The sequence below is a fragment of the Microcaecilia unicolor genome, chromosome 1, assembly GCF_901765095.1.
Source record: "Microcaecilia unicolor chromosome 1, aMicUni1.1, whole genome shotgun sequence".
Taxonomy (NCBI): Eukaryota; Metazoa; Chordata; class Amphibia; order Gymnophiona; family Siphonopidae; genus Microcaecilia; species Microcaecilia unicolor.
This window is the reverse complement of record NC_044031.1, coordinates 132,841,099-132,861,029: the sequence shown is the minus strand read 5'-3', so window position 1 is coordinate 132,861,029 and position 19,931 is coordinate 132,841,099. Positions and strand designations below refer to the sequence as shown.

Sequence of the window (19,931 nt, the reverse complement as noted above, 5' to 3'; positions counted from 1 at the left end):
TTGCCATTACATTGTTAAGAATGCAGACCAGCCTATGCTAGCTCTTTAATCACACTACACTCAATATAGAAAAGGGCCGTATATACAAGAAAAGATTTCAACTCTGATGTACCTTTCCCTTGGCACCACCTAATACAAGTAGTTTTAAAAATATGTTCAATCAGTTAAGGACTTTTAGCAAACCCTCAGTAATTATTTATTTACTATACATTCTTTGTTTTCTTTCTGTCCCTATTTGGCACTTATATATACTACTCTGAATACCTCCAATAGGAACAGGATAATTCCTCTACTCTTCTTCCAAAAAGCTTATGTTAATGGCCTGCTACTCAGAAGATCAAAGGAGGCATTTAAAATTATGATATGAACAATACATTTTCTCTGAGAACAAATTACATTTGTCTCCACTGGGGCAAGCTCTGAAAGCTTGAACAGTTTGACAAGGCTTTGTTAGCTGAGTACTGTATACTGCTGCAAACGGTTTCAAAAGAACATGATGTAAGCAGTAATACGCTGCACCGACATCTTTTGACTTAATTCCAAAAAATCAGGAACAGAAGGGATATATCAAATGCCTCATTTTACAATGTTTTTAAGAATGGATAAAAAAAAAACCTCAGTGAATTGTTTCACACATTAAGGACCTGCTACCTTAAAAGAAAACTTACCATCACAGATCAAAAAAAATCCATAAAAATTCTAGTGCCAAAAAATATTGAAAAAAAAAAAAGCTCTTGAATGTCACACAGTGATTGTGAAATACAGAAGTAAAACGTTTACTTAACTTCTGAAGAGACAGTGAATTAAAATTACTGAGGCACCCAATCATGAAGAAAGCGAAGCTGAAGACATCCTCAAATAAGGGATTTTGTCAAGCTTATTTGAGGACACCTTCAGGCTACTCTTCCACAGAGAAAAACTCCACTTCTCACAAATGCATATATTTGACTCCGTTGAAAAAGATTCCCAGCAATATGAATATGTATTAAAGACATACATTTGTTTGAAACAATATGAAAAATGTTAACAATATTTTCCATGTTGTTCTATGCCATGTTTAACCTTAAAAGAAAAAAAAAAAAAAAACCAGGAAAAAAACCCACTAACCGGGGGGGGGGGGGGGGGGGTCCATCTGATCAATAGCTTACACTATCCTATACAATAAAACGCACCTCCAATGTTCTGAAGCCGAGAAAGTGAAGCCTTCAAGCCTTGAAGCATTCCTGCAACGTTCCGGAACTACGTGTCGTCAATTGAGGAGATGGAGCCATACAGAGCGCACGAATGCTTCAAGGCTTGAAGGCTTCACTTTCTCACACACACACACTCACTCTCTGTCTCTCACATACTCTCTCTGACACAAACACACACTCTATCTGTCTCTCTCTCTCATTCTCTCTCTCACTCATTCTCTCTCACATACACACTCCATCTCTCACCCACACACTCTCTCTCTCTCAAACATACACACACCGAGGAAAGGGACGCATGGAACTCGGAGGGAAGGGGGGGGCCAAGAACTCGGAGGGAAGAAGAGAGAGGGAGGGGAGGAGAAGAGAGAGAGGGAGAGGAGAGGGAGGGAGGGGGGCCTGCACCTCGGACGGAAGGGGGGGCATGGAACTCGGAAGGGAGGAGAGGGAGGAAGGGAAGGAGGGGGTCATGGAATTTGGAGCCCCCCCACACACACACACACTCCCTGTCTCTCACATGCACTCTCTCTCACACACACATACACTCTGTCTCTCACACACTCTCTCTCTGACACAAACACACACACACTCTGTCTCCCTCTCACTCACACACACACTCCATCTCTCATACACACTTTCTCTCTCTCTCTCTCTCTCTCAAACATACACACTCTGAGGAAAACCTTGCTAGTGCCTGTTTCATTTGTGTGAGAAATAGGCCTATTTTACTAGTTTTTTTAATATTATACCACACTGCTCAGTAATGTGCACTATGGAAGAATTGGACGCAAAGGTTCAGTATTGATGCATTTCATCCAAAATAAAAAACTCTCAAACATGGCAAACAGAATAAAATGAAAATGTTGGGCCTGAACACCCCAATTGTTTTGTTCCCTCAAAATATCTGCAAAATAAACATCTAAATCTATAATTCATAAACAACCAAGAATAGAAGCCCTATTTATAAGTCCCAAGCAAGGATCATGGTGCCCTGGGAATACTCATAGTTACAAGTGATATCATACATACCACATTAAAAAATTAAATTCCAAAACATAAGCAATTTCAGAGACTGTGTAAAACATTGTAAACTTATAAAAGCAACATTAATGTTTGCTTGCAAAGTTTTCAGTGGTAAAGTATGGCACATCATGATATCCATGCAGTGAAAAGCTCAAATACAAGTTAACAGGTAAAACTGAATATGTAAATAAATGCAAACATATTACATTATGCCAAATAACTGCCACACCATTTTTAAAAATCTTGTTGCAGAATCTTGAAAAATCTGTAGCAGGAAAAAAAAAGAATTTAAAATGTTCCATAGAATATAAAACACAAAAACTAAAGCTATTTTATAATAATAATCACTTACCAGAACCTGGAGATGTTTCATCACGGTCGTATTTTTCATGCCATTCCATGGTTCTATAATAACTAAGCATGACTTCCCAGAGAGCTTTGCAGAGGTCAGCAAGACATGGAATATAGCTGTCTGATGTAATATGCTGCACAAATACAGAAAAAAGGTCAATGAGAATGTCTACTCTTCAACTTTATTCTCTCAGTTTAAGACATTTTACTTTTTATTATAGTCCACTATAGGGGAACTAAAACAAAGGTCACATGAAAACCTTCCATACAAAAGAAAGAAAAAAAAATAAAGATTTTTCTAAGTTTTGTTGTTGTGCTTTAGTAACGAAAGCCTTTCGGTAATTTTAATGGGAAAATCATCAAAAAAGAAGTGACATCTAAATTGTTCAAAGTTATTGCAATACAGTTTTTCTCAACACAGTACCTTATTGGATTGTGATGATAATACTGTGCAGGCCACAAGTTTATAGGTTTTTTTTTCCCCTTCATATGCAATTACAGAAGTAACAGTCTCCACTATATGGGAGTAACTTTATAAGTATTATGAAAAACAGAAGAGTCCTGCTCAAGTAGGGGCCTATAAAATTGGCCTAGCATATATATAAAAATAGGAAGAGTAATTAAGGGGCCCTTTTATAAAGGTGCACCAAAAAGTGGCCTGCGATAGCTGGACCATTTCTCCACGCATCTGGAAAAAAGGTTTTATTTTGGGGGGGGGGGGGGGCGGGAAATGGGCGTGAGGCAAAATGAAAACCAGCACGCATCTATTACGGCCTGAGCCCTTAACATCACCCACTGACTTAGTGGTAAGGGCTAAAGAGTTAGCCATGCAATAACCGTCCAGCGCGCGCCAACTGTTGATTACCACTGGGAACGTCCCCACAGTAGAATATAGAAAATTATTTTCTACCGCGTGTTTTCGGTGTGTGCCAAACTTGGAATTACCGCCGAGCACATGCGCTAGCCAGGCAGTTATGCCGATTTGACGCGTAGGCCCTTACATGCCTTTGTAAAAGGGCCGCTCTGTACATAAGATGCTAATACAGTGGTTCCCAAACCTGGTCCTGGAGGCACCCCAGCCAGTCAGGTTTTCAGGATACCAACAATGAATATTCATGAGAGAGATTTGCATGTACTGCCTGCAAATCTCTCATAAACATTCATTGTGGGTATCCTGAAAACCTGACTGGCTGGGGTGCCTCCAGGACCAGGTTTGGGAACCACTGTGCTAATATTTAAAAACTGAATACGAGTAAAAATTAAAATACAGCATATAAACGTGAATGTGTGCAAACACATGTGTAAATGCTGAAAATCCACAAAAAAGTCAAATGTTGTCCGTCATGAATTCCTAGATTTTTACGCCATGTACACTCAACTTTACGCAGTGAGCACTTCTGACCCTTTAACTGTGTCGTAAAACATGGGGCAGTATTCTTTTGCTTTCTAATTGATGCAATCTGATCTAAAGTCTTTAACAATATAGAATTCCAAAGTTCAACTGCATCACTAACGTTGAACTTTTCAATATCAGTCAATTAAAGCAACCATGACTCTTTTTTTTAAAGTCAACTCCTTTATAGGGGCTATGATCCATCTGGGTATTTGGAGTACAGTGCTTTTTCTCTAAACTTTCCATAATAATAAATTTAATCAAAATTGATCTGACCAGGGTACGGCATCACTAACAAAACTAACATTCCTATCAAATGTAAAAAGACTCCTGCACAAAAATTACGTCCAAAGTATGCCCACCAACATGTGTAGTACCTCATAATTTATGATCAACCCAGAGAAGCTAAAATATCTAAAAAAAATCTCTAGCTACATCATATATAATATGACTGTGATCAACATGCAAAAGTCTCATAACAGAATTGTGTTATTGGCTCTAATTCCATGATTTGTAAGAGCTTCAATGAAAGGGAAATAATCAACATGAAGCAGACCTGGAGAAAAATAACAATAGAATATTTAAATTAGGGAATTTTACAAACAAGGGGGTCCTTTTACTAAGGCTCATTAATGATCAGCGCATGCTAAATGCCATGCAGCCCATAAGAATATAATGGGCTGCATGCCAGTTAGTGCATGCTAAATCTTCAGTAAAAGGACTCTGAAGTCTCATACCTTGAATCAATCAAGAATGCAGAGGTTTTAAAACCCATTTGTTTCCTAAAGATTACCAGCAACCCATCACCCTGCTTCCCAATCCGAAACGTATACAATGCCTTATATCCAGAAGGCTAGCCATACAAATTCTTTGCTGATCTTCTCCCTTCCTCCTCGTGCTGTTGCAGTACAGAAGTTGCTGGTCGCACACCTCCAGCTACCAATGCTGGAACTCCCTGTGCATGTTCATTTCATGCAAGAACTGAGCATGATGGGGAGTCCTGGCGTTGGTGGCTGGAAGGCACACCACTGATTTCTTCTGTACTGAAGAATCGTGAGGACAAGGTTTGACTAGCGGGGCTTTGGCATCCCTGTGTTATTTGAGATGTGAACCCTTGAGCCCAGGCCGAGGCCTAGTATAGGATTCTGGCCAAGGCCTAGGGTAGACCGAACAGGCCCTACACACCAACCCAGCCACCAAGCCCCGCACACACACAACAGCCAACAGGCACCACCAGAAAATGGGAGATAGAGCATTCAGGCAGGCCTCATGGCCGATCGGAAACCCACTTGCGCAGAGTCCAAGCAAGTGGTCCTCACGGCCGACCGGGAACCCAGTCACACTCTGGGAAGGGAAAAAGAACAAAAAGGGTTCCCCACGGAACTGGAGCACAAGCAGCGCACACAATGCTGGGTATAGACACAAAGGAAGGGGTGAGAGGCAGCAGCCTCTAAAGGTATACAAGGCTGTGCCACAGGGTGATCAAGAATACAGGAAGCCCCAGAAGGGAATACTCTAGGCTTGTACCACACAGCACTCCAGGGAAAGAGGAAGCCACTCAAGGAATACTCTAAGGAGTGCCACAAGGCACCCAAGGAAAAAGGGAAACCACTCACAGGAATACACTAGGCCAGGGGTAGGCAACTCCGGTCCTCGAGAGCCGCAGGCAGGTCAGGTTTTCAGGATATCCACAATGAATATGCAGGAGATAGATTTGCAAGCACTGCCTCCATGGTATGCAAATCTATCTCCTGCATATTCATTGTGGATATCCTGAAAACCTGACCTGCCTGCGGCTCTCGAGGACCAGAGTTGCCTACCCCTGCACTAGGCTGTGCCACACAGCAGTCAAGGGAACTAGGCTGCACCTACAGCATACAAAGATACAGGAAGCCTCACAAGGGAACACACTAGGCTGACTATACAGCACACAATGGTAAAGGGAGAACTACCTATATGAATACACAAAGCTGGCCCCACAACAGCCAAGGGAAAAAGGGAATTGCTAAAGGAATATACAGGGCAGAGCCACTTAGCAGATAAGGTAAAGGAGAGTGTAAGCAAACGGAGGAAGCTGCCTTGACACACACAGACCAGAAAAGGAACAATGCTCCCAGGAAATAGGAGACAGAGTCAGCAAAACAAAGAGAACTAAAACAAACAGGAGCAAAATACAGGGACAAGGGGAACTGCCAAATGGAGGCAGAACCACAGGAAGGAGAGCCAAAGCTCAGCACCATAAAGGGAACACAGAGAGCGAGAAAGCTAAACAACCAAAGGAACAATACAAGGCAAAAGCTTACCACAGACAGCACAACGTTAGAGAAGCAGAAAGCAGACCAGGTGTGAAGTGGGGCAATCAAGGTCCTGCTGGGGAAGCCCAGCATACACACACACACACAGAATAAACAAGCACCGAGGAGATAGGCTAAACTTTCTTTATGCATACAAGGCCAACGAGTCTTGTATTGCTAATTTAAAAGTGAGAGTAGAAGGAAGGAGGAGTGTGTGAGGTGGTGGTGGGCATGATGTGTGGAAATGTCATTTTGGCTTGCCCCCCTCCATACCACACTGAAAGGAAGGAGGAACAGAGGAGATATGATACAGGCATTTAAATACTTGAAAGGTATTAATATACAAACAAATCTTTTTAGAGACTGTAGTATTTACACTGTATATTGTCAGTGCATAACATTTTGGATTCTCTGACAAGCACAATGCAATGTGGATCTGTAAGAACTTTTTAAGGCACTGTTTTCAAAACAAATATCCTTAAGCTTTAAGTTTCTAAAATACTTATGCGAATGACTTTTTTTTTTTAATTTATCATTTTTAGAGTATAAAGTTGTGTTGGAATACATGCCATCCTGTATTGTTTGTATAGGGTAATAGTTTTGAAAGCCCATATAAATTTAAATGTTTATTTATTTATTCCATTATTTAGCCCATCCTCCTGACAGCACCCAGAACAGGTTACAGAATTACATTCATATAATATAATAAAACAGTACAACATATAACAAAATTAAATTAAAAGTAAACAATGATTCCAGCCTGACAATTTCCATTTCAACTCATCAAATTCCTAGATTAAAACAAGTAAGTTTTAACAGCCTTACAAAATCCCAAAGATTAATAGATCTCACAGAGGGAGGAACCTTGTTTCACAACCAGGTCATAAACTAAGTTTAAGCTCTGATGAGAGCACACTCTAACTGCAAGGATCTGGCAGGACTCTGAGAATGTAATGATTGTTTAAGAGTATGAATTGGCAGCTTATCAGAAACAAATCTTGGTGCCATGCCATGAAACACTTTAAACATCAACACCAGCATTTTAAAATGTAACAATTATAATTGGAAGCCAATGCAAAGAAGAAAGAATAGGTAAGACATGATCTTGTAAACCTAAATTCTTCAAAAGTCAAACAGCTGCATTTTGAACATGCTGGAATCTTTTTAAACCCTTATCAGGTAACCCCACAATACAGTGCAATAATCTATGTGTGAAATTACATAAATATTAAAGTATAGTAGAAGTCCTTTGGTCATTGGCCAATGACATTTTTAACTTATGTGGTTACCAGATTTTGTCAAAATGATCACCAAAATGAGTATAATTTTCCAGCTGTTATTGTAGACAGGGCCACTTTGGGCCTTGCATAGCAGGGGGCCATAGGTCTGTATCATATCTCTCTTGTCCCTCCTTCCTTCCAGGGTATACATATTCAGTTTATAAAGTCTGCATTGGGGGTAAAAATGTCTTTAAACACATGTGTAATTACACTGTACACTGACATTAGCGCAGCTGCATCAAGGTATCTGTGTTTTCCAGCTGTCTCCAAGAGCCCTCTTTCTTCTTAGTGTCTCTCATAGTGTCTCCTGGCTATGGTGTTAGAAGCTGAAAGAGTTCTCAAACTCAGCTTTCCGTGCCTCTGGCACACATACAGTTATTGCTTAGTTGAATAGCTGTCTCTAAGAGCCCTATCTTGATCTGGGGATGATTTCTGTAGATAGATAGATCAATAGATAGATAGATACTGTAGATAGACAGATTTTTTTTGAACTCCAGCAAAGTAATTTCAGAAGCAAGCACTTTTCTAGTTATTTATGACTCTCTTCCTCAATGCAAGAAAGAATATAGTGCTATCCTGTGTTATTGTTCTTTTACTTTCTTAGTAAGGTTTTGTTGACATAATCAGTCATAGGCTTTGGGGAATAGGTGGCGGGGACAGATTTGTTTAGCTCCTTGTCAAAAAGTGTCAAGATGGCTGGTGATATACCTTATGCTTCTGCATTTTCCTCCTCCCAAAGTGGCTCCGTTGTTTGCCCTTCCCCCTCCCAACAGGCAGTTTGAGTCCAAAACTAGTAAAACTAATGTGGATGCAGTTTAAACCGGATCCTCCCCCATTTATTTCTTTACATATATACAAATCAAAAATGCCTTAATCCTACGTTTTACCATTCAGCTGATAAAAAAGCACACCCTTACTACTGATTTACAGTTAAATCCCACTAAATTCCTTTTAAAATTGTCCTCTTTTTATGGTCCTGTACAGGCATGCTGCATAATATAGATATGTTGCACCATTTAAAATTCATACCAGAGTACTCCAGCAACTTGCATCATCCCTATATGCCACAATACAGAACTATAAATTTTTCCCCATACCACATCAGAAAATGCACATAGTAGAGATAATTAATGTCTGTCAAGTTCATCCACCTCAAGAATAATCACAAAGCATGCTGGTATACTGTTTTGATATAAGGTGTTCGATAAATCAAAATAATTAAATTAGACATGGATAGCTCTAAACTCCCTTTACATATGCACTAGCAAAAAACCTTTCCTTTTATTCCTGTTTCTAGACTACCTTCAAATTTTAGCACATGGTAGTTTACGAAGTTCTCCTAGGTACAATAAATCTCTTCCCTAAAGAGCTTAGAATCTAGGTGGGTACCTGAGACAATAAGGGGCTGGCCCAAGGTTAACATATAACATAGTAAATGACTGATGAACATCAGTGGGACAAAGCAAAGTTTGAATCTTGATTTTCCTCATTCACAGCTAAAGGGGCAATTCACTTGGCATTCAAAATGAATGCAATCCACTACATATAATTATACAGCACATTCAGACCCCGATGCTCAAAAGCAAATGCAGGCGCAAGAGGCCATTAGCACCTGACTAGCACCTACATTTGCTACCGCCAAATGCTCAGAGCCAACGAGTGCGCCAAACAAGAGCGCTCCTCCTGCAGCAGACCTTACGCCAGCTGAGAGCTGGCATTAGGGTTGGGCCGAGCAGGGGAGGAATAGGGAGCCTGACCTATCAAACCTAAACCCTGATAGTCCAGTGGATCCCAGATCCCCCACCCCCCCCCCCCAAATACGCTGGTGCTCCAATGGACCCCAGACCCCCCCCCCCCCCCCCCCCCCCCCAAGGATATAGGGGCCTGGTGATCAGGTGGACCCCAAACTCCCTACTCCCCACCGAAAATAAATAAAACTATGGTGGTCCAGTGGAACCCCTGGCCATGTCCCCTTCCATCCCGAAGACTAGCCCTAGTGGCCTAGCAGTGGCTCCCCCAACCCCCTCCTACTTTGACAGAGGAGGGACAGACTCCTAGTCCCTCCTCCTGCCAGGTGCACCATCAAAATGGTGGCATTCTGTCCTGCCCAGTGCATCCTGGGATTCACCGAGTGGGGCTTAACTACCATATTGAGGTGGAGTGGAAGAGTGTGGGGAACTGGGTTCAATTCCCTCTGCAGCTCCATGTGACCCTGGGCAAATCATTTAGCCCTCTATTGCCCCAGATACAACATACTACTTAGTTTGTGATCCCATTAGGAACAGCACCAGTACCTGAAATGAAAATATAAACTGTTTAGGCCTAAGTGGTATATAAATACTTAAATAAAATGAAATAAGAGAAGCCCCACCCAGTGCATTCCAGGATGCACCAGGCAGGGCAGGGTGCTGCCATTTTGATGGCGCACCTGGCAGGAGGGGGACTAGGACTCCTTCTCTCCTCCTTCGCCAAGGTAGGAGAGGGTTGGGGGAGGGGGCCTACTAATAGGACACCAGGGCTAGTTTTCGGAATGGGGGAGTATGGACAGAGGTCCCCACTGGGTCACCACGGTTTTGTCTTTTTTTTTTGGGGGGGGGGGGGGGTTCTGGGGTCCACTGGACCACCAGGGTTTGAGTGTTTGGGGGGGTGGGGATCTTGGGGGTCTTCTGGACTACCAGGTTTGACAGGTCAGGGCTTTTCTTTCTGAATTGTACCTGAGCATACACTCAAGAGCTGTGCTTAACACACAGCTCTTGAGCACATGCCCAGGTAAAATTCTCCCACAGAACTTAAAACAGCTCCCTAATGCTCAGCGCTGACATTGTGCCTAACTTGCATGTCATTAGCGCTGATCATTAGGGAGCTGTGTCACTGCTGTTGTGGCGGTATTTTTCCAGCGCTGTATTGAACAGCAAGGGAGTTTTGAGCATCAGAGTCAGATAGCTTCATCCCTTACACAGACTAATGCAAATATTAAAACTCTACACTGTTCAGTTTACTGTGGTATAGGTTCTGTAGTCATAATGATGATTGAGATCACTAAGGGGGAATATATTTCTTCTCTCCTGGATAAGAGTATACCAGGAGGAATAATACTGGAGTTCATATGCAAGGGGACAATGTTGCTTTTTGCATCTCTATATGTATACTTAATATATTCATCTTAGGCCATGACAATGGTGTGTTTACATATATTGGACTGTAAGTTAGGATATCATGGTAGTGCTGTTTACCCATGATTCTTCCATTTTGTATGGTTCTCATCTTGTTTTGGATGTTGAATAAAGATTTTGAAACCATTAAAATGGTTACATAAAACAAGAAAAAATTGTTCTTCCATTTAAATATGAGAAAACGAAGCTGAAGTTTCACAAACTATGATATTTCATTGAAACTTTTGCTGAGCTCTAGCATTCCAGTAAATGGAAGTATGACTTAGTTACCACCTACCATGCACAGATCCTTGTACTGTAGCTTCTGGAACCTGGTATCTGTGTTTCCTGCACACAGCTCCACGTACCCCAGGACTACTTGAAACACTGTATTATGAATGGCCTGCGTGAAGTGCATATGCAATTGATCCATTGCAGTCTAATTAAAAAAAAAGAAAAGGTAAAAATAAATGTATACATTAAATTTAAACTGGTACTTATTCCACTAGAACAACCACAAATAGACATTCTGAATCAATTTTACTAATATTATAATGGCCTCAATTCTTCAGATACTCATGCGACATCAGATTCTGTTTCCAAATTCTGTGATTATCCTGTACTATCCTCAGTACAAAGAAAAATTCTAGATGCTCCTATTTCAACTGAGGGAATATTGGCAGCTATTAAAAATTTATCACACAGGAATTCTATCATTAAAAAAAAACACTTTCACCTCAATTAAAGTATTCAATAAATATCTACATAAAGGTTGTGCTAGTTGTTCTTTTGTGGAAGCAAAAATAGTCATGACCCCAGCCTTGTAAAAAAAAAAATTATAGGCTTATATCCTTAATTAATGTTGATTGAAACCTATGTAAAAATACTGGCCAACAGGATAAAGAAAGTCCTCCCAAACACTGTACACAAGAGACCAAATTGTACTCATGGTTGATCAGTCCTCTCTTAACACCACTTATTTGTTCTGTAAAATTCTTTCCCAATATGACCACTTAGAAGACCCTATGTTAGTCTTAGAAGCAGAAAAGGCATTTGACAGGAGTTTTACTTATTTCAAGACTTAGGATGGGCTAAGTTCAGACACTTATTCACTGCTATGGTAAGACAGGCCCATATTATGGTTAACGAACTCCAGTCAAATTTATTTTATTTTTTTTATAAAGAGGCACAAAAGCAAGGCTGCTCTTTGTCCCCATTGCTACTTAACATTGCATTAGAGCCATTAGCCATTGCTATTTGGCAAGATGTTGAAATTAAGGGCTACCATACATCTACAATTAATTGTAAGATCTCAATATATGTGGATGATATCACGGCATTTATAACAGTACCCTCAATTCCTTGGTTGCTCTGACTTATTACAGGTTTTTCCACAATATCAGGTTATAAAACTAATTGAGATAAAACAGAAGCTTACTCTCCACAACAACATTTGTTTACTGTGCTTGGGACAGAACATCTGTGATGGCAAGAGATGGGTTCTTAGGCTTAAATATACAACATTGGAAACAACCATGACATCTTTGTTTTGGACAGCCTGGCACCAGGTCCTGAGGAGAGGGTAAAAGACACTTTCCTTAAAGCTAGCTGTTATCTGATGCAGCAAGAGATTGCTGCTATCAGCTGACTCCAAGCCGGCCACATGATGAAGCCTCATTAATCTGTGACATCACCTTCCTGCTTATTCTTGCCCTGCTGCGAAGAGTTCACCTTCTGCCTGAGTTCCTGATCATGGATCATCATCAGTTCCTGACTACTGCAACTCCAGAGGTCGTGAGTGTTATCATCTTCTCAGGTTTAATTGCTCCACAGTGCCTGGTAGTGCTTGGAGATTAAGTATTCTAAATGGGGCCTCAGAGACATATATAAGGCACTATCACCACTTTTTTCCTGCTGGTCACCCATCTCCTTATGCAGCCAAGCATCCTTCTGGCTTTGACGGTCGCTTTATCTACCGGTTTGGAGACCTTAAGATCATCAGACAGAATCATCCCCAAGTCCCACTCTTCTTTTGTACACAGAATCAGTTCACCCCCCTATATTGTACTGCTCCCCTGGATTCTTATATCCCAAGTGTATGACCCTGCGTTTCTTAGCATTAAATCTTAGTTGCCATTTATTGGACCATTCTTCAAACTTCACTAGATCCTTCCTCTTGCCATCCACACCCTCCGCACTTACCAGACAGCCCTTCCGCAATATGACACACAAAATTGTTAAAAAGAGACGGTCCGAGGACCGACCCCTGTGGTACACCACTGATAGCATCCCTTTCCTCAGAGCAAGCTCCATTTATCTCTACCCTCTGTCTCCTTCCATTTAACCAATTTTTAACCCAGTTAGTCACTTTAGGTCCCACACTGAGGGCACTCAGTTTATTTATCAGTCGCCTGTCTGGAACCATGTCAAAGGCTTTGCTAAAATCCAAGTACATCTAGCACCCCTTCCAAGTCCAACTGTTTAGTCACTGAAGCAAACAAATCAATCAGGTTTGTCTGACATGACCTGCCTCGGGTCCAGCAGTCCATTCATTTCGAGAAACCTCACAATCCTCCACTTTAGAAGTGTTTCCACTATTTTTTTTTGTTACATTTGTACCCCGCGCTTTCCCACTCATGGCAGGCTCAATGCGGCTTACATGGGGCAATGGAGGGCTAAGTGACTTGCCCAGAGTCACAAGGAGCTGCCTGTGCCTGAAGTGGGAATCAAACTTAGTTCCTCAGTTCCCCAAGACCAAAGTCCACCACCCTAACCACTAGGCCACTCCACTCACTAGTTTACTCACCACCGAGGTCAGACTGACAGGTCTATAATTTCCTTGTTACTTCTGCTCTTGTGCAGAGGGACCGTATCCGCCCTTCTTCAGTCCTCTGGGAAAACTCTAGACTCTAAGGAAGCATTGAAGATGTCAGAGAGCACAGCCGCCAGAACCTCTCTGAGTTCCTTGAGCACACTTGGATGTATCCCATCAGGCCCCATTGCTTAATCTACTTTTAGTTTAGCTAGCACCTCATGAACAGTCTTCTGAGGATTGGTCCTGGTCTACCATGCATCCATCCCCATTTGCATTTGTTTTCTGCAGTCCTAACTCCAGCCTTTCATCCGTTAATACAGAACAGAAATAATCAGAGGCAGCAGAAAGCCTTTTTGTTTGGGGGGGGGGGGGGGGAGAAGCTCCTCCCCCACCCCTGCCTATGCTCCACCCATGCTCCGCCTCCAGCATCTCTCCTTACCTAATATCTCGTAGTCACCCCTTCCCACTGCATCCAGCATCCTTCCCTACCTTTGAACCCCCCACCACAGTAAAAAAAATATGTAGGCAAATATTAAACTGAGCTCCCAAAAAGCCACAGTGCAAATATAAAGATAGCAGATGCAAATTTCAGTTACTATACTATAGGTTAACACAAATAAAACAAAAAATTGAAAATATGATACCATTTTATTGGACTAAATACATTTTTCAGTTAGCTTTCAGAGGCCAAAACCTCTTTCCTCAGGTCAGGATGGTATGCTACTGTTATGGTATTCTGTTCTGACATGAGAAAAGAGGGTCTGGTATCCAAACATTAGTCAAAAATGTAGTAAAATTAGTCCAATAAAGATATCACTTTATTTCCAATTTCTGTATTTATTAACACAGCTACCACACTACTTTATCCTAAACTAAAAACAAAATTTATTTTTTCCTACCTTTATCGTCCGGCCGTTTACTTTTTCTAATTGTGTTGGTCCCAGTCTCTTGTTTCTTCTTTCCTCAATCTCTTCTTAACTCTCGCCAACGTCTGCCCCCCCCCTTCCCCCTTTCCATCATCCGATATTGACTGGATAAATGTTAACATCGGTGCATGCTAGAGAGGTGAAATTCCTTGATGGAATCAAGGTCTGCTTTATGAATCAAGAGGAGGAACAATTCTAGACCTACCCTGTTTCCCCCAAAATAAGACAGTGTCTTATATTAATTTTTGCTCCCAAAGATGTGCTAGGTCTTATTTTCAGGGGATGTCTTATTTTTCATGAAGAAGAATTCACATTTATTGTTGAACAAAAAAAAATGAATATTTATTATATACTGTACAGTAGTTGTCATCACAAACCAGCATAACCAGATAAACTGTGAATCCTATCAAGAATTTCTTGTTACTACCATTATTTCCATGTACAACAATCTATGGTACATTTACCAATCCCGATATTATGAACACAAAGCAAGATTTATTCAATGATAATCATACCCCTTTGGCGGGAAGCGATGAGGAAGGGTTGTGCTCGTTTTTCGTCTTTTCTTTTGGGAGGGAGGGTCTCTGTGCACTGACTTGGCTCTGGATAATGCGGGGCGAGGGGGAGTTCAGCTCTCTCCACCCCTACCCCGCTCTGCAGGCCTCCAAGCTTTCCAGCTCCACTGGCACGCAGCATCAGCTACGGTGTGTAAGAGCTGCCTTTAGCCTGCCCCGGAAGCTTTCTCTGTACAGCTTCCCGTGTAGGCGGACGTTGTACAGAGGAGGCTTCCGGGGCTAGCCAAAGGCAGCGCTCATGTCGCTGATGCACGCTGCTGGAGGTCTGGAAGTTTAAAGGCCTGCAGAGCGGACGGGCGGCGAGGAGGGAGAGCGATACATCGCAGTGATCGCACAGTAGTTGGAGGGACGCCGGAACGGAACCGTCATGGCAGGAGCATCAACACCGAAGGATGTTGGGTGGGTGGGCCTGCTCTTCCGCCAAACTTGAAAGCTGTAAAAGATGAAGGAGGAAGACAGGCCAGAGAAGGGAGTGGGTCTGCAGCAAAAATAGGCGTGTTTTGTCCAGGTAAGCGGTGAGGGTAAGCATGGCAGGCGGTGCCCTCCAGAGGTCGGCACCCCCCTGCGGTGCTTACCCCGCTTACCGTGTTGGCACGGCCCTGCCCTGCCCATCGGGGCCAAACAAAAACTTTGCTAGGTCTTACTTTCTGGGGAGGCCTTATATTTAGCAATTCAGCAAAACCTCTACTAGGTCTTATTTTCAGGGGATGTCTTATTTTCGGGGAAACAGGGTATTACTTAATGAAGCGAATGATCTGGTGCAGGAGGTAATGGTGCTTGGTCTTCTTGATAACACTGATCATAAAATGATAAGATCCGATACAAGCTCTAGAGTAAGTAAACACAGGAAATCCAATAACTTAGCATTTAACTTTCAAAAATGAGACTATGATAAAATGAGAAAAACGGTGGGGAAAAAAAAAAAACAAAAAAAAACTTAGAGAGCAGCTGTGAAGGTCAAAAATTTACATCAGGCATGGATGGTGTTCAAAAATACCATCCTGGAAGCCCAGGCCAAATATATTCTGTCTATTAAAAAAGGAGGAAGGAAGACCAAATGACAACAGGCATTAGTTAAAAAGTGAGGTGAAGGAAGCTATTGAAGCTAAAAGAAAATCCATCAGAATATGGAAGAAGGATCTGACTGAAAATAATAGGAAACTAAACAAAGAATGACAAATCAAATGCAAAGCGCTGATACGGAAGGCAAAGAGAGACTTTGAAAAGAAGATTGCGTTGGAGGCAAAAATACATAGTAAAAGCTTTTTTAGGTATATTAAAAGCAAGAAGCCAGCAAAAGAATCGGTTGGACCGCTAGATGACCGAGGGGTAAAATGGTCACTCAGGGAAGATAAGGCCATAGCGGAGAGATTAAATGAACTCTTTGCTTCGGTCTTCACCAAGGAAGATGTGGGAGAGATACCGGTGCCAGAAATGGTATTCAATGCTAACGAGTCGGAGAAACCAGTCAAATCTCTGTAAACCTGGAAGATGTAATGGGCCAATTTAACAAATTGAAGCATAGCAAACCGCCAGGACCGGATGGTATACATCCCAGGGTATTGATAGAATTGAAAAATGAACTTGCAGAACTATTGTTAGTAATATGTAATTTATCTTTAAAATCAAGCACAGAACTGGAAGATTGGAGGGTGGCCAATGTAACGCCGATTTTTAAAAAACGTTCCAGAGGTGATCCGGGAAATTACAGACCGTTGAGCCTGACATTGGTGTCAGGCAAAATGGTAGAGACTATTATAAAGAACAAAATTACAGAGCATATTCAAAAGCATGGATTAATGAGACAAAACAAACATGGATTACTGAAGGTAAATCTTGCATCATCAATCTACTACATTTCTTTGAAGGGGTGAATGAACATGCGGATAAAGGTGAGCCGGTCGATATTGTGTATTGGATTTTCAAAAGGCATTTGACAAAGTACCTCATGAAAGACTCCAGAGGAAACTGGAAAGTCATGGGATAGGAGGTAGTGTTAAGGGATAGAAAACGGAGAGTAGGGTTAAATGGTCAGCGGAGAAGGGTAGATAGTGGGATTCCACAGGGGTCTGTGTTGGGATTGCTGCTTTTTAACATATTTATAAATGATCTAGATATGGAAATAACTAGTGAGGTAATTAAATTTGCTGACAACACAAAGTTATTCAAAGTTGTTAAATCGCAAGAGGATTGTGAAAAATTGCAAGACGACCTTACGAGACAGGGAGATTAAAAATCATCCATTTGGATGCCCAATGTGAGCAAGTGCAAAGTGATGCACGTGGGAAAGAGGAACCCGAACTATAGCTACGTGATGCAAGGTTCCACATTAGGAGTCACCGAACAAGAAAAGGATCTAGGAGTCATTGCTGACGATACTTTGAAACCCTCTGCTCAATGTGCTGTGGCGGCAAAGAAAGCAAATAGAATATTAGGTAATATTAGGAAGGAATGGAAAATTAAAAACGAGGATATTATAATGCCTTTGTAGCGCTCCATTGTACAAACCCCACATTTCCTACCTTGCCTCCTCTGTGTCTCACCTCCTCCTCTGTACTTCGCCCCCTTCCCCCACACCTACCATTCAAACCCCCCTATCTTGACTTCTGTCTCTCATTGTTGCTCTTGTTTGTCCACTCCTATTTTGTCACTGTGCTTTGTGTTGCTGCTGTTTGTGTGAGAACTGTGTTCTGGTGCTGGGGAGACCATTTATGCAGAAAATGATCATAACAAGATAGAACAGTGGTTATGGAGTCAGCACCAGCAACAAATCCCTGAAGAAGGTAGGGGAGAGTGAATATTGTGAGACGATCACTGAGTAAATGGGAGTTGCCAATGACTATGAATCTTACAATGAGTACTGCATGCATGGCTTCTGGAACACAACTATATTTAGATGCTAAAATTTCTTGCCTAATGGTAACATTTTCTTTAAATTTATGAACTCACCTGTGTTTTGCCCAATAGTCGGTATGCCTGCTGGACTTTAGTATAATGGCTGACATCAAAATTCTTGCAGATTTTGGAGAGGGCTACATCTAATTGTTCCTTTAAATAGAAAATAATTGAAAATGAATAAAGTTGCCCATGTAAGCAGTTTCCTACAATACTTGGACAGTTTTACTTCCACATCCATAATTAAGCATTTTATTAAACTTACCATGAGAATAGAGCAACTGTAATTAATCTCAAACACTGTATAGTACATAGTTTTTTGCAAGAATAAGCAAAACAGAAAAGGATACCATTCAGGTCACTAGTTTTAGATGCTTTCATAATACAGAAGAAATATCAATCAAGCAATTTTGAATAGTACTCAGCGAGGGAGAGAGCAGTGAACCCTGAGGGACACCATAAAAAGAATGCCATAATGCCAAAATACTACTTCAGAACTCTACCATGGACACCCAGTTCACTCATTCTGTATAACAGTGAAGGGTGATCCACTGCATCAAAATGCAGCAGATATATCAAATTGTAAAAGCACAAGTTGTTTCCCTTAACAATAACCTAATTTCTTACATTCCAATAATAAAGATTCTGTACTGTACAAGACCTGAACCCACATTGCGTTGAATGCAAAGCATTTGAGGAGACAAGAAAATCAGTAAGCTGAAGATTAACCAGAAATCAAAGAAGTTTAGCAAACCATGAAATACTGGCAACGGACCTATAATTTTCAACTTTAGAGGAGTCTGCCCCTGCTGATTTTAGGATGGGAGCTAATACAAAATGAGACAGGTCACCTGTATAGATACCTTTGACAAGCACCACATTTACAAAACAGGTTATCCAACAAATTAGATTTGACAAAATACTTTTTAGCACATAAAATGGACAAATTTCCAGAGAGCAAGATTTTTTTAGAGACTCTTCTGGGCAATGGATTCTGCTTCAACAGGCAGAAATTGACTCTAAATTCTGTGCCCTTGTAATGTCATTACAATTGTTAACTGTATTTACATCTACACTGGAGGAGATGAAGACATGGAAGTAAAAGAAAGTCTAATATTATTTACTTTAGTTTGAAAGTAGTCTGCCAGCTTGTCCACCCTAGGTTGTAAAATGGCTGACGTAGACAAATCTGAATCTGTAGACGTCAGTGTAGTAAATATTTTAGAGAGACATTTAGAAGAGTTATCCACCTCATCAATTAGTTGCTCAAAATAATTCTTGCATTAAGTAACACAGATTTGTATTGCTTAATCTCCTGTTTCCAACCTGCGTACATATCTTGGTTCTTAGATTTCTTCCAGTTTCTTTCTAATTTTCTACACTGTTTCTTCAGAGTCAGCAGAGTTTCAGTAAACCATGGATTTGGATTTAGTTTAGTTCTAACCTTACTCATCTTAACTGGAGCAATTTCATCTAAGGCCTCCACTATCATACTATTCCAAGACTGTAATATCTCAACTGAATTACTTCCATCAGGTAACATACTCTTGATTCTTTGCCAAATCAACTCAGAATCAATCTTCCTACGCTTACTAGTATACTAACTGTAGAGCCAGAATAAACTAATTTCTTAGAAAGCCTCATAAAAAAAAAAAGAAAGAAAAGTGATGCTGGCTCCCAAATCTGATGACCAACCAAAGGAAGTTGACCCTCTGCTCAATGTGCAGTGGCAGCTAAGAAAGCAAATAGAATGTTAGGACTTATTAGGAAAGGAATGGAAAACAAATATGAGAAGGTTCTAATGCTCTTGCATCGCTCCATAGTGCGACCGTACCTCAAATGCTGTGTGCAATTCTGGTCACATCTCAAAAAAGACACAGCGGAATTAGAAAAGGTTCAGACAAAGGCGATGAAAATGATGATGGGGATGGGATGACTTCCCTATGAGAAAAGGCTAAAGTGGCTAAGACTCTTCAGCATGGAGAAGAGGTGGCTGAGGGGAGATATGATACAGGTCTATAAAATACTGAGTGGAGG

General features: G+C 41.2%; 1 protein-coding gene across 8 annotated transcripts in view; it reads right to left on the bottom strand.

Annotated features, from left to right (window-relative positions):
* VPS50 (VPS50 subunit of EARP/GARPII complex) overlaps window positions 1–19,931 on the bottom strand; it is a 463,388-nt gene that overhangs the window by 229,587 nt on the left and 213,870 nt on the right. For all 8 annotated transcript variants that reach the window (XM_030200504.1, XM_030200521.1, XM_030200476.1 and 5 more), the window contains 3 exons: window positions 17,949–18,047; window positions 10,982–11,122; window positions 2,566–2,698 (listed from right to left, as the gene is read on the bottom strand). In XM_030200504.1, coding sequence (XP_030056364.1) covers window positions 2,566–2,698; window positions 10,982–11,122; window positions 17,949–18,047 — 373 coding nt within the window. The remainder of the gene's footprint in view (window positions 1–2,565; window positions 2,699–10,981; window positions 11,123–17,948; window positions 18,048–19,931) is intronic.